General features: G+C 40.4%; 1 protein-coding gene across 11 annotated transcripts in view; it reads right to left on the bottom strand.

The window, feature by feature from the left end:
- Positions 1-15638, bottom strand: part of RALGPS1 (Ral GEF with PH domain and SH3 binding motif 1) — a 375247-nt gene that overhangs the window by 334751 nt on the left and 24858 nt on the right. For 7 of the 11 annotated variants that reach the window (XM_037879494.2, XM_037879497.2, XM_037879496.2 and 4 more), the window contains 2 exons: positions 6073-6199; positions 54-161 (listed from right to left, as the gene is read on the bottom strand). In XM_037879494.2, coding sequence (XP_037735422.1) covers positions 54-161; positions 6073-6129 — 165 coding nt within the window. In that variant the 5' untranslated portion in view covers positions 6130-6199. Of the gene's footprint in view, positions 1-53; positions 162-6072; positions 6200-15638 lie in introns of those variants that run through there. The other 4 variants (XM_043530549.1, XM_043530550.1, XM_043530548.1 and 1 more) reach the window with 2 other exon arrangements.

Here is a 15638-nt window from a genome sequence, read left to right as displayed (position 1 = left end):
TTATACTGTTAGTTCTGAATATTATAAGCATAAATGCAAACATTTTTACTTACTGCAAACTCCTCAGGAGTTACTTTCAATACGTCAAATACAACCGCATCATAGCTTTTATTGGCATAGTCTGAACTCCTTCCTTCCAGAGAGTCAGAGCTGCTACTATCCTACAGAAAGTGAAAAATTAAGTCTTATGTGCAAAGTGATGGATTTCATGTCAGACAAACAAAAAATAAAGTTTAAGTCTGATATCACATTCATGCATAAGAATAAAAGTTTCTACTAAAAACTGAACAACATATAAAGAAAGAACTTTCATGCAGTGCATTGCAAATCTTTTCTGAAAATAGATGTGGCTCATGAATGTTAGTATTTACTATACCACAGACAAATTATATAGCTATCTAATCAGAACAGGCTTTTCATTCAAAATCTAAAAAATACCAGGATGTTTTTTCCAGTAAAATTTTAGTTGTATCAAGTCTTATAAGTTTCCGTCTCTAACAAGGCTATTTTAAAAGTTTAGATTAGAAAGAAAAACAGTCAGATAAAAGGAAACTGGCTAGTATTGCCCAACCTCAAATGGAACAGCTTTTGCTCTTCTCTCCTGTTCTCTCCACACACCCAGGCCATATCCAAATCTTGCTGCTTTCTTTCCACATAACTTACTGAAAATCTCAAACCCATACAGTTCTGAGACAGCTAAATGCAACTCTAATGCTTGCTCATGTTCTGATCATCTCCTGTCTTCATTACTGCAATCTCATTTCCTCAGTATTGTGCAATTCCTACTCTACCCCCATCCAGTCCATCCAAAAATGCGGTCACAAAAATCATATTCCTTGCCCTGTTTGACCATAGTAGCCCCACTCTGAATGCCTACATTGGCTCTGTGTCAGGGATAAGGCCCTGCACCTGCTCAGTCTTCTTACAGCCTAGTGAGCATAGCTGGGCTGCATCAGCCAGACCAGTGACTCTCAACCTGTCCAGACTACAGTACCCCTTCCAGGAGTCTGATTTGTCTTGTGTACCCCCAAGTTTCACCTCACTTAAAAACTACTTGCTTACAAAAATCAGGCATAAAAATACAAAAGTGTCACAGCACACTATAAGAACGGCCATACTGGGTCAAACCAATGGTCGATCCAGCCCTGTATCCTGTCTTCCAACAGTGGCCAATGCCAGGTGCTTCAGAGAGAATGAACGGATCAAGCAATCCATCTTCTGTCACCCATTCCCAGCTGCTGGCAAACAGAAGACACTTCAGAGCATGGTTTTGCATCCCTGCCCACCCTGGCTAATAGCCTTTGACAGACGTATCCTCCATGAACTTATCTAATTCTTTTTTGAACCTTGTTATAGTCTTCGCCTTCACAACATCCTCTGGCAAGGCGTTCGACAGGTTGACTGGGCACTGTGTGAAGAAATACTTTCTTTTGTTTGTTTTAAATCTGCTGCCTATTAATTTCATTTGGTGACCCCTAGTTCTTGTGTTATGAGGAGTAAATAACACTTCCTTATTTACTTTCTCCACACTAGTCATGATTTTACAGACCTCTATCATATACCCCACCACTTAGTTGTCTCTTTTCCAAGCTGAAAAGTTAGTCTTATTAATCTCTCCTCATATGGAAGCTGTTCCATACCCCTAATCATTTTTGTTGCCCTCTTCTCTACCTTTTCCAATTCCAATACATCTTTTTGGAGATGGAATGTCATATCTGCATGCAGTATTCAAGATGTGACATGCCATGGATTTATATAGAGGCAATATGATATTTTCTTATTATCTATCCCTTTCCTAATGATTCCCAACATTCTGTCGCTTTTCTGACTGCCGCTGCACATCGAGTGGATGTTTTCTGAGAACTATCCAATGAAAAATTGCTTGCTTTCTTATTTTTACCATATAATTATAAAATAAATTGATTACAATATTTATATTCCACTTACATTTCAGTGTAGAGTATATAGAGCAGTATAAACAAGTCACTGTCAGTATTAAATTTTAGTTTGTACTGACTTCACTAGTGCTTTTTAGGTAGCTTGTTGTAAAACTAGTCAAATATCTAGGTGAGCTGATATACCCCCAGGAAGACCTCTCCATACCCTCATGGGGTACATGCACCCCTGGTTGAGAACCACTGAACTAGACCACATGATAGCCAGTCAAATGGGGCATTCTAAGGAAGCTAGAGGGCTTGCCCTTAAGCCCAACAGCAGCTTGTTGCTGGCTGCTCAAAGCATTCACCCACAGATGCAATTGCTCCTGTGATCACTTATTCCTAGTCTTACTTCTGCCTTGACAAGTCCCGCTCCTGCTTTATTCCAGCTTTGGACCCAGCCCTGCTCCTGCCTTGGACCCAGCATTGCCTGTGTCTTGCCTCACTCCAGGTAATCCAGCTCTGATTCTCAGCTCTGACGCTTGTCTCTGCCATCTGGCCTCTGACCCTGACCCTGCCATCTGACCTTTGACCACAGCTCCAACCACTAGGTCTGACTCCAGCTCCAACCACTTGGCATGACCATCCACATCCCAGTCTCATACATTCCCATTCACACACAAACTGCCAAACATTGTCCTCGACTTCCTGGCCTGCTCAATTCTGTCTTGTGGCCTACACCTTGGATCTTGTCTCTTCTTGCAATCCCCATCACTCCTCCCCTCCATAATGCTCATGAAAAAGGTTAATAAATAATAGTAATAAAACTACATTAAAAATAGTTATTTTCTTCTCTGGGTTTTCTAACATATCTAATAATCTCAGTTTGTCTTATATATAGTAAGAGTTTTCAAGTGTAAAATTCCACATTTCTGCTGAATTGGGCTCCCTGTTCTGTAGACATGAGAGAGACACCCTCCCCCACAGACTATTTTGTAGTCTAGGAAAGGTGCACTGGATTGGGAGCCAGGAGACCATGAGTTCTGCTCATCCTCAGAAATACTGTTTATATTTCTGTGAGCTTAATAGGCCTAAATATTGAGTAAGACCTCAGGCCCCCCAATCCTACAAAGTAATCAAGTGTCATGCACTCCATTTTACAAATAAGATAACAGAAGTTACCTCATTTACCATACATTTCAGACTGAATGTGACCATTCTACAGTGCTTGGCTAGCCTGTCTCGAACCACTAGCCCACGTTCTCCTCTCAGAGTTTTGAAAAGAACCCAGGAATTCTGATCTCCATCATTCTATGACTGTCGACGAAATAGCCGTGTTGCCCACTGGCAAAGTGAGATTGCATCCTTATGCACAATAAATTACTCCTTTAGCCGAAGCAGTATGAGTCTGTGCTGTGAATATGAAGCTCAGGGTTCAAAGCTGCAGACCCCAGGTGGGGGGTTCCTTATGGTTGCACATGAGGAAATTTGTTTTTTTCAATTCTATTAATAAATTGGTTTAGTTTACAGAGACAGAAAATAATTCTCAAAAATAGGTTTTATCATTAAAACATCATTTGCCAATTATAATTTGCCCAACCAGCAAGATAGAAGTGTTCCACATTTTGGTCACTTGTCACTGTATTTTGATTTCTTGTGCGGAACACTGCAATGTTTGAAGATTGAGAAGTATAGATAGTAATCTCTTTGGGGCAGGAACTGTTTTATATTTGTGCCCTGTACATTGCTAAATGCTCTGTCAATGCTTAAATTAATTATTAATAAACAACAACAATCATCGATATACTGGCAGCTCAAGATCCACAAATCTAGCAAAATTTACATATTAACACTATTTAGGGAATGGTGAGAGTTAAAGGCTCGGGAATGGTGAGAGTTAAAGGCTCTTTGGGGGACTACACTGAAACAGTATGAGAACAATTTGCATTAATGTGATTAAACACTACACTTTGAAAGAGTTAAAAGATATGAGTATGCTATAAAAGGAAATTGTAAATGCTGCCCAAATCTCAAGCACTGGAGATCTCGCAAGGGCTTAAAAACAAAAACAAAAAACCAAAAAACTTCTACTAATCTAATCTAGTAACTCTTGTGTATGCCCTGTCTACCCCCAAAAGGATCACTTGGATTAATCAAATTTTTTTTCCTGCCCCTTCTTGTGCAGTTTTAGTGGTTTCTCCCAAACTCAACAACTTGGAAATATTATCTGGTTATAAAATATATTTTGTATTGATTCCTATTTACTTCAGCCTTTGCAGGATGGTAGCATCTGGAAAAACTGTGCAGAGTTACTGGAATCTACAGTATATTCAAGCCAGTAAGCAAACCCAAAGGTTAATAACAGAACTTTGAGGTCAAATTTGGACAGTAACAAACCAGCTCATTTCAATAATCCTGCATCATTAGTTAAAAGGCTTGAAAAATAAAGTCACTGTATATTACACAAACTTGTAGTACAGACTAGTGACTAGCCACCCTGTAGTTAGGATTTCCACTGTGCCCAAAAATTGCAAGACCATCTCTATTTCCATGCGTTTGTTTGGCATCTCATATAATAATCTTATTCAGCAACTACAGTAAATCTGCAATGTCACTTTAGACACCATTATGCTGTTCTGCTTGGAATATGGTCTTGTGGTTAGGGCACTGTACTAGGACTGTTCCCTGCTTGGAAGCATGACATTGGACAAGTCATTTAAATTGTTCTATACCTCAGTTCCCCTGTCTGTACACTGGGAATGCTACTTTATTTTACAGAGGTATTTTGAAGATATATTTTCATTAATGCTCAAGCGCATGTAGGTACCAAGGTAATCTCCCTATAGCAGACAGATGTTCATTTCAACTGCAGCCACCACCATTAACCAAAGTTTTTAATTGTGGCCTCAATTTCAACCTCGTATTTACAGCTGTGCCCAAATTGTAATCTACATGCTATAGCTCTCAGATTCTTACTGATCACAAAGCCTTGTCTGTACAGGATTAAAAAAGACAATTCACCCCTGGTAAAACTCTACCAGCAGCAGCAGAAGTGGCAACATGGTAATAAAAATACCTGAGTCTTGTCTATATTACTGCCTCTACCATTGCTGCCACCCATAGATGGTGCATACATGGTGAATTATACTTTCAATTTTTTCAAGTGCAGATGAGGCCAAAGAATCTGGCCAGTCTCTTTTCAGCTTAACAAGCCTGGATGAGAAAATGCACAGACCTTTTAATCCATCTGTATTTGGAGAAAAACAGTTTTAAAAAGATTTTTAAATCTACTGCACTCCCTTTTTGAAGATGGAAGCAGTAGCAAAATCTACTTTGCTTTAACACTGCAGACCTAGTAGCATTAATAACCCAAATTTAAGAGTGACAACTCAGAATTCAAGCAAAAAAAAAAAAAAAAAAAACGGTAAAAAGAAAAAAGGGAGTACTTGTGGCACCTTAGAGACTAACCAATTTATTTGAGGATAAGCTTTCGTGAGCTACAGCTCACTTCATCGGATGCACACTGTGGAAAATACAGAAGATGTTTGTGTGTATAAAACATCCCTGAACAGATCCCAATTTAAAAGAAAAATAGTATCAAGAGGAGATACACAAGACACCGGTTGAGATTTTAAACGCCAATACATTTCAAGATACACTACATATTTTGCCTGTGGTATACTATTTTCCCACAATAGCCATTGAATGTCTTCTTGCATCCACATCTATGCGTTTTTACCATTTGAACATAGAGCTGTGTGGGAAAAGGTAATTCCATTTCATGGAGGATTGGAGGTTTTGAAATTTGGTTTTGTTCTTACTCAGAATGAAAGCCAAAAATTTCAAAATTCTTTATCAAAGGGAAAGCCCTAAGGCCCAACTCAGAGTTGGGTACCTGTTTATTTTTATTTGAAAGAAATACTTCAGCAAATAATCAGTCAATATAGATGATTTAAATCTATCAACAAGTTACAACAACTGTCAAAAGCATAAAAGAAAGGTTTTTTTGCATGAGCTGTGAACATTCAGAAGTACAGCATTCAAAGTTAACTTTATAGTCAAAAACCATACTGTTCCTAAAAAAACCAGGCTGGCATGCTTCATGGCAGAAGGGATTTCTGTGGAAGCCAAAATAAGCTGCGACTTTATTTTGACATAGTCTCTAACAAAATGAAAACAAACAGTGAGTCTGTACCTCTGGAGTGGCGGAGGTGACGGTCACATTGGCCATGAGGCCATTCCTTTTATACATGCTCTCCCCAAGATGCAGGAAATTTCAGCTCAGCCACCGCTGGTGACACAACATGATGAATGGAGAACTCCTGTAAGGCAAATATACAGTATTTATGAAAAACTGACTTAAGGGATTTCCTTATTCTCTTGAGAGAGCAGCCACATGTATGGAACAAAAAGATTATATGTTGGGGGAAGAATTCTCTGTGAAGTATAAAAATCAAAAAGAGTACTTATGTGACTTTATCATAATAGCACACTAACACTTTTTTTTCCAAGTCAGTTCAGGAAATAAACATAAGTATAATGCTTATATTTAGATCTAGGTCTAAGAAGAAGTTCACATCGGAGGGCATCCATGCAAACCCTTGAGCACCGCTGACTTACACTGCGAACACAAGAACTTAGGAGAGACACATTAAAACTAACCAAAGCAGCAGCACCTCTTCCTCCCACCTTACCATCCATTATCTAATCACCAGTTACCCAACCAACGGAGCTTCAGAAAACCTATCACACTTTCCCACCCTCAACTGACTCAGCACTCCGCTAATGCCCACTCAAATAAGCTCTGCTGTGTGCCTGGAAAGTCAATTCAGGCTGCTTTGGGGCAGAGCATTCCAAAGGAAAGGGGCCTCTACAGAGAGCACTCTTGATCCTCCTCATTAAAAAGCGGGCTGCCGACAAGTTCAAGGGCCTCTTCTCAACAGGAATAGTGACAATATAGCCTGGGGAATGGTGGCCTCTCAAATAAGCAGGTCCCGAACTGTTATGGCTTCGTAGATTTAAAACATCACCTTAAACTGTCTCCAGAAATCAACAAGCAGTTCGCGCAAAATCGTAGAGTACTGATGACAAATGGTACCGTCAAGAGGCACCACAATCAGTGGACTGCTGCATTCCGCTCCAACTTAAGTTTCCAGATAGATTTCAGGTGTTCAACAAAGACCACATTCTCACCTCAAACCGGATTAATGCAAATGCCTGAATCACAGCAGCAAAGTTCACATCCAAAAGAAATGATCATAAGCTCTTGGCAAGCAGCAGATGGCAACGAGTGTTCCCAGACATTGATAGAATAGTGTTCTTCTAACAACATATGGGGATCTAACTTCACACTCTGTTTGTTCACCTGAACAAATGGAGGGCAAACACATAACATGTAGCTGGACATACATTTAATTTTGAATAATCAGGAAATTTGTTTGAAAACAAATCTTGGTCTACAATTATAAAGTACATAATATTTAAATTAGTTATGCACATTTAATATTGTGATAACAAGTAACTGATTTGTTCATTGTTTAATATACTAGAGTCCAGTTATTCTATAAAGAAAAAAATATGAGAGACAAAAAGGTACACGCAAACATCATCTATGATATGGGTTCAATGACCGTGATATACATAAACACGGATTTTAAATTCACTCTTCTCTCAGTGGAAGGGTGTTCATAAATAGAGGATTAAATACCTATTTCTAAATAAATCACTCATTCAACCACAAATGGCAAATCTCTCATGATAAAATCTCATTTGAGTTAGCATGTGCTTGCAAGGCACAAGACTTTACCTCCCACAATGATTTTGACTTTCACCATTACATTATCCCTTTGTCTGTAAGATCACGGAGCCATTTGGAGGCTATTAAAATACAGATCAGTCCATGAAGTATCTTAATTAGAACGGATTATTAAATTTTCAGTCAAAATGTGTTTGTTTTGACTAACTGATTGATTAAATGGACTTTTTGTTGAAAACCCATTTTTCAGGCTTTTGATGTAAAGCAGAGGGCAGGCTCCCTACCTTGCTCTGCGCCTCCCTGGAAGCGGCGACATCCCGCTCCCTCAGCTCCTAAGCAGAAGCATGGCCAGGCAGCTCTGTGGGCTGCCTCCACCCCGAGCACTGGATCCGCTGCAGAAATCCCGGAGGTCCCAGAAAGTCACAGAATCCGTGACTTTCATGACCTCTGTGACAAACTCGCAGCCTTACTAATCACTAACAGTCAGTATGGATTTACTAAGAACAAATCATGCCAAACCAGCTTGATTTCCTTCTTTGACAGGGTAACTAGTTTGGTGGATATGGGAACATGGTGGACATAATATACCTGGATTTTAGCAAGGTTTTTGACACAGTCCCACATGACATTCTGATAAGTAAGCTGGAGAAATGCAGGCTCAGCAGAACTACCATTAAGTGGATACATAATTTGTTAAACAACCGCAAAAAACCAAATAACTATTAACGGAATGATGTCAGACTGGAAGGAGGTCTCAAATGGGATTCCACGGGGATCTGTTCTGGGTCCATGTGATGGGGTTGGGACTCACCACCGCAGCGCCTCCCGTTGGTACCTCTGGGAATTAGCTCAGTCCATGTGGAGCGCCCTCCGCTGGTGGTGTCCCGTCCATCTCTCGCCCTCTGTTGGCATCTGGACCTGCGTTGCTCCCTTCTCACAGTGTCCTCTTCAGGACACTGCCCTCCAGTAGAGCCCCCTAGTCCACACTCACCCACTTCTGAGGGGTTGGGGTGGGGGGTAACAGCAGTCCTTTTGCTTCGCCCCAGCCACTGTGGCCAACCACACCCCCAAAGTCTAACTCCCTGTCAGGGGTCGGGTGCAGTCTGCTATGGCCACTTCTAACAGCTGGGTGTAATACAAGGGGGAGAGGGGGGGACCCAGGCCCACCCTCTACTCTGGGTCCCAGCCCAGGGACCCTCTGGCGGCAGCCTCCCTCCCCTCCTTCGCTCCCCTTGTCTGCCTCTCCTCCCTGGACCGCTTCCCCTTCGGCCCCCTTGCACCTTGTGGGCCCTTCTATTAGGGCCTGCAGCCTGGCAGGTATTGGGCTGGGGCTCTCCTCAGCTCCCCCAAGCCTACCCAGCACTACGCTGTCCTGGGTGCTAGTCTCCTTCACTCAGGAGACAGACCTTCTCCCTTGAAGGTCTGGAAAGGACTGACTGCCTCTTGCCTGGGCAGCCTTTATATAGGGCCTAGCCTGGCCCTGATTGGCTGCCTCCTGCTCAGCCCTGATTGGCTCTCTAACAGGCCCTCCCTGACTGGCTGCCACCTTGCGCAGCCACTCTGGCCTACTGTAGCCCAACCTGGCATGGGGATGGGGTCACCGCCCCATTACAGCCCAATGTTATTTAACACAGAATCATAGGACTGGAAGAGATCTCGAGAGGTCATCTCGTGCAGTCCCCTGCACTGCTGGCACAACTAAGTATTATCTTGACCACTCCTGATAGGTGTTTGTCTACCTGCTCTTAAAAATCTCCAATGATGGAGGTTCCACAATCTCCCTAGGCAATTTATTCCAGTGCTTAACTACTCTGACAGTTAGGAATTTTTTCCTAATGTCCAACCTAAACCACCCTTACTGCAATTTAAGCCCACTACTTCCAGTCCTTTCTTTAGAGGTTAAGGAGAACAATTTTTGCCCGCCTTCTTATAACAACCTTTTATGTACTGGAAAACTATGTCATATCCCCTCTCAGTCTTCTCGTCTCCAGACTAAATAAACCCATTTTTTTCAGTCTTTCCTCATAGGTCATGTTTTTTTAGACCTTTAAACAATTTTGTTGCTGTTCCCTGAATTTTCTCCAATTTGTCCACATTTTTCCTGAAATGTGGAGCCCAGAACTGGACACAATATTCTAGTTGAGGCCTAACCAGCACAGAGTAGAGCAGAAGAATTACTTCTCATGTCTTGCTTACAACACTCGTGCTAATACATCCCAGAACGTTTGCTTTCTTTGCAATAGTGTTACACTGTTGAGTCATATTTAGGTTGTGATCCACTATGACATCTTTATTAATCACCTGGATGTAGGAATAAACAGCACAGTGATCAAATTTGCAGATGACACACATCAGGGGAGGAAGGGGTTTGCAAACACTTAGCTAAAATTCAAAGGGATCTTGATAAATTGGAGAACTAGGCTATAGACAACAAAATTAAATTCCACAAAAACAAATGTAAGGTGCTACACTTAGGGAAGAAAAACCAAATACACAAATACAGAATGGGGGATAACTGCCTTGGCAGCAGCACTGCCAAGAAGGATCTGGGAGGTGTGGTGGATTACAACCTTAGCATGAGTCAACAGTGTGATGCTGTTGCAAAAAAAAAAAAAAGGGGGGGGGGGGGAGGGAATAAAATTTTAGGTTGCATTTACAGAGGCATAGCATGCTAGTCACGAGGGGTGATAGTACCACTCTATGCAGCACTGGTTAGGCCTCAACTGGAGTACTGTGTCCAATTTTGCTCTCTAATGTATAGAAAGGATGTAGAGAAACTGGAAAGGATCCAGAAACAAGTGTCAAAGATGATCAAAGGGATAGAATACAAGCCATATGAGCAAAGGCTGAAGGAACTGGGTGTGTTTAGTTTGGAAAAGGGAGATTAAGGGGGGACATGATAGTGGTCTCCAAATACTTGACAGGGTATCATAAAAAAGATAGAGAAAAGTTGTTCTCTCTTGCCACAGAGGGCAGGACAAGAGGCAATGGGTTCAAACTACAGCATAATAGATTTAGATTAAATCTCAGGAAAAACTTCCTAACTGTAAGAACTGCCTAGGGAGGTCATAGAAGCTCCTTCACTGAAGGTTTTCAAAAGGAGTCTGAATAGCCTGGCATGTACGGTTGAGACACAAGAAATCCTGCATCTTGGCACAGGGTAGACTAGATTACCTTTGCAGTCCCTTCTAATGCTATGGTTCTATGATTCTAAGCAGGGTGGATAAAAATCAATGATTTTTTTTTAAAAATCATTTTTAATTTAAATCGGATTTTTGAGGAAAAAACCTATCTAAAGATAGTATCTTAATTAAAAGATATCTCATCATGGAATAAGGATTATAAATTCTAATTCTATAGTATGAGACAATATATTCATGTAATGTTTAAGAAATGTTTTGTAAATGAGTTCCAATAGTTCATGGATTAGGAACCCAATCTTATGGTGTTCCAGGGGGTTCTGTATAGATTATTTAGGTTAATCTTTCTATCTACCCAATGGGACTCAGTGCTCAGCCTAGAAGATACCATCAGAGATGCTTAGTTTTGCAGTTCTCAAACTGTGGATTTGTGTCTCCAGAGATAACATGCTTGTTAACAGCAAAAATGTTTTTAAATAAATAAATAATATAGAGAGAGGTGAGAAATAACAGACCTCACCCTATTGTCCCTCTGCAAATTTGTATGCACAGAGTCAATCCCTTAACCTCTCTCTAAAAGTGCAAAGTTTCAAAAAGTTCAATGAATAGAAGATTGTTGAGGGCAGAATAGATCTGGAGAAGGAGAAGTCTGGAGATAAATGTGAGACGGGAGGGACAGGCAGTAGAAACAAAAGTGAAACTGTTTGAGCAGCATATTCCAGAAGTCTTGAGGTCTTTCTGAGTGTAGCCTTCATTGACTTGAGATCTACCATACCATTCTCCCACTAGAAGGGAAAACCTATAATGGCACCAGGCCATAGAAGAGACCCAGTTTGGGAATATTTTAATGAAGTCCCTCTACCTGTGAATAAGACAGGCATGCATGCAAAATGCAAACAGCGCAACAAAGAAATGCAAGGCATGGTTTCCCGAATGAAACAATATCATGGGAAGCGTTCCTTCTCAGGAGGAAGCTGTGTTGAAGATGATGAAATGAACATGTCTGAACAAGCAGGATCTTCATTCAGGTTGGTAAACTTTTTTATTTCATACTTCTTTCTTAAGGACTGCCTGTCTTCCTTCTGGACTATTCTGGAATTCTCATGTTTGAGCAAAAAATATAGTTGTTACTCTATGGTACTATCATTTTAGATGCAGTTGTGATAAAAAATAAACAGCTGAAATAGGCAGATCTTCCTTTTACAATTTCACTTTTAAAGTAGTACTGAGTGTCAGTGAATGCAATGAGTAATACTAAATGAGCAGTATGGTAATAATAATTAAATAACTGCATTAACTTATTTTGTTTAGGAGAATCCATCCTCAACATACAGGATTCCGAAGACTATCCACCTTCAAGATCACCAACATTTTCTATAGTTTCAGAGTTATCTGCCAATGATAGTGTTTTGGTCACATCATATATGTCACATAGCCACAGTATATCACCTGTAGCAAAAAGAAAAAAAAAACTCCATCATCCAGAAACAACTATAGATAAGTTTGTGATAAGAATCAGCTGATTACAAAGAGGGGTAATTGATGAAAAAATTGCCCGGTTTGTTTATGCAACAGACTCACCTTTCCATATGATTGAGAACCCACACTTCATTAACATGGTTCAGTCATTAAGACCAGGATACAGTCCACCCAACAGAGCAGATGTTGCAGGCAAATTGCTGGATAAAGTGTATGAAAGAGAAATTGAGCAGTGTGCAAAAGGTCTAGAGGGTAAAATTGTTAACTGAGTCTTGATGGGTGGAGCAATGTCCACAACGATCCTGTTGTATGTGCTTGTGTGACAACAGAAGAAGGGAATGTCTTCCTTACAGAAACAACTGATACATCAGGAAATGCACACACAGCAGAATACTTACAAGAAGCAGCAGTAAAAGCTATAACAAACTGTGGGGAAAAAATTCAAATGTCTAATATGCAGCTTGGTCACAGACAATGCTGCAAATGTATCCAAGATTAGAAGAAATTATTTATAAGAGAGTCCCAAGCTAATAACATATGGTTGCAGTGCTTATTTAATGCACCTCTTAGCCAAAGACTTCAGTGTTCCAGAAATAAAGGCTAATGTTGTTGAAATTGCAAAATACTTCCATAACAACCACTTTGCAGCAGCTGCTCTGAAAAAAGTGGGAGGAACCAAGCTAACGCTCCCACAAGACATGCAATGGAACTCAGCAGTGGACTGTTTTGAGCAGTGGACTATATCAAGAACTGGCCTAATCTGATGACAGTTTGTGAACAAAATCATGAAAAAATAGATGACACTGTCACAGCCAAAGTTCTCAATATTGGGCTTCAGAGAAATGTTGAACACATGCTGAGTACCCTGAAGCCTATTTGTGTAGCCTTGAATAAAATGCAGGGAAATAGCTGTTTTATTCCTGACGCTGTTGAAATTTAGAAGGAACTGAGTGAGATCTTAAAAACAGAAATATGCAGTGACAGAGTTAAATTACAAGCATTAAAAAAACAAATGGGACAAGCACTATCTCCAGCTCATTTTCTTGCAAATATTCTCAGTATTCGGTACCAGGGACAAACCTTAACTGCTGAAGAAGAGGGGTTAGCTATGACATGGACATCCAGCAATCATCCCACCATAATGCCAACTATAATAAACTTCAGAGCTAAGGGTGAACCATTCAAGAAATATATGTTTGCTGATGATGTTTTAAAGAAAGTCACTCCAGTGAACTGGTGGAAGTCACTTAAGCACTTGGATTCAGAGACTGTTGAAGTGATAATCTCACTTTTAACAGCAGTAGCTTCTTCTGCCAGTGTAGAAAGAATATTTTCTTCCTTTGGACTAATTCATTCCAAATTGAAAAATTGTTTGGGACCTGAAAAAGCAGGAAAGCTTGTTTTTCTTTTCCAGATTATGAACAAACAGGAAAATGAAGGTGACGACAACTGAGTTAGCTGCAGAAGCCAATATTTTAAGCTTCTCACGTTGATCTGGTTGACATAGTCGATTTAATTTTTTTTTAATATTTCATTTAACTATTTTAGTTAAAAACAATTTTAAAAAACTTGAATGTTTAACTAAATTCAAAATTTCATTTGCTTGTTTTGTTAAAATATTATGTTTTGCTGTTGAAGAAAAAAATCCAGAATACATAACGTTGTTGTTTTAGTTAAATAAAACTATTTAAATGTCTGTCTGGTGATGTTCTCCTCCTAATACAGCATGGCAAGAAAATCCTGCAAATATTAATGATTAACCTGTTGAACTGGAGATAGTTCACCTCCCAGTGACTTCATAAATATCTGCTTCAATTACCTTTGGTAAATGAAATAACCAAACAATCACTCATTTTCTGATATAGCTGTAAAACTAATCTGAAAAGTTTTCAAAATAAATCACTGTTTAAAAATGTATAGTGTGTACCTTCTAAAAATGAAACCTACATCTATCTCTGAGTCGTGAAGAATATGTATTACGGTTATAACAACCAACAAGAATGCACTTTTATGTAGAAATCCATGATTAAATTGAGTCTTCCTGACTAGTGATTTAAATCATGGTGCCTTGTGCAACAGTACCACCTAGTGACAAAATAACTGAAGAGCACAAGTTTTAAAACGTTTGTGAAACAGATAAGTCATAGGTAATGGTGAGTAAATGAAGGTGTCTAGTAATTCTGCATTGTATGTGCTACAGACTTAGCAGAGATAGGGTATACATCCTACTCTAGGTGCATGCCTGGCTCTCATCAACTGTAATGAAGTTACAGCCAACAACCAGTCCATAGGCACAATTACATGAGTTAACAATACCAACAGCTGAGCAACATGACCACAGAACTATAACACTACCAACCCCTTCACCTCTCCCATTGACAACAATTACTCAGCCAACTGATGCGCTATCGCTCTCCAGCTAACAAATCATCTACAATAGGTTAAAAGCCAGATTGAAAAGACATGCTGGCAACCTCCTAGCCATATAAAAATTAAACCTTATTATCTGAGAATCCAGGGCAGCAATGGATCCAGTAAGATTCCAAGATTTTGTACAGTGAGAAAAGCATGGGCATATTTCCTCACTGAATGAGGTAACCCCTCCCACAGCCTCTCCAAACGCTTCCTCCTTGCTACTAAAATCACTTTTGTATTGTTAGGATTGATCTTACGCCAGCTAGACACCTTCCAGGATCCTCTCTAGGCAGAACTGTGAGAAAGCAAGGAGGCTGAAAAATCTGGGTTGAATAAAGATTTTTTTTCCTCAGGTTGATGATGTCACAAATCCTTCAGTATATCTGACAATGGCAAGGCAACTAGTGTGCCGTGACCACTGCTTGTTATATTTTTAATAATTTCACTGTTATATGTGTGCATCAATACTCCAAAAAGACCCATATTTTGGAGTTTACTGTATCCACCTTGCACAACCCTACATCATATATCAATTTAAAGCTTATTTCATGTATGTTTAGATGAGGTATGATGTGGAGCTATCAAGTGGTCTTATAAGCCTGTAGGCAAGGTGAAACGATGGTATCCAAAATGAGAAAGCGTCATTTTCCCCATAGTTTAGGAAACACTGTAACGTAACTATGAATACAGTTTTTACTGTTTAAGTCAGGGGTCAGCAACCTGCGTGGGCATGGGCATGCGAGCTGATTTTTACTGGCATGCTGCTGCCAGCCGGGGTCCTGGCCACTGGCTCCGCTTAGCCCACCGCCGGTCTGGGGTTCTGTCTGCCGGCCCCGCTCAGCCTGCTGCCGCTCTGGAGTTCCAGCTGCCGACCCCTTGCCAGCCGGGGTCTCAGCCACCAGCACCGCTCAGCCCACTGCCGGCCTGAGTGAATGGAACCCCAGGCTGGCAGCAGCTGAGGTAACCCTTCTC

This window comes from Chelonia mydas, chromosome 16 (assembly GCF_015237465.2).
Source record: "Chelonia mydas isolate rCheMyd1 chromosome 16, rCheMyd1.pri.v2, whole genome shotgun sequence".
NCBI classification, from domain to species: domain Eukaryota; kingdom Metazoa; phylum Chordata; order Testudines; family Cheloniidae; genus Chelonia; species Chelonia mydas.
Note: the sequence above shows the minus strand (reverse complement) of the source record. Positions and strands in the feature narration are given on the sequence as shown.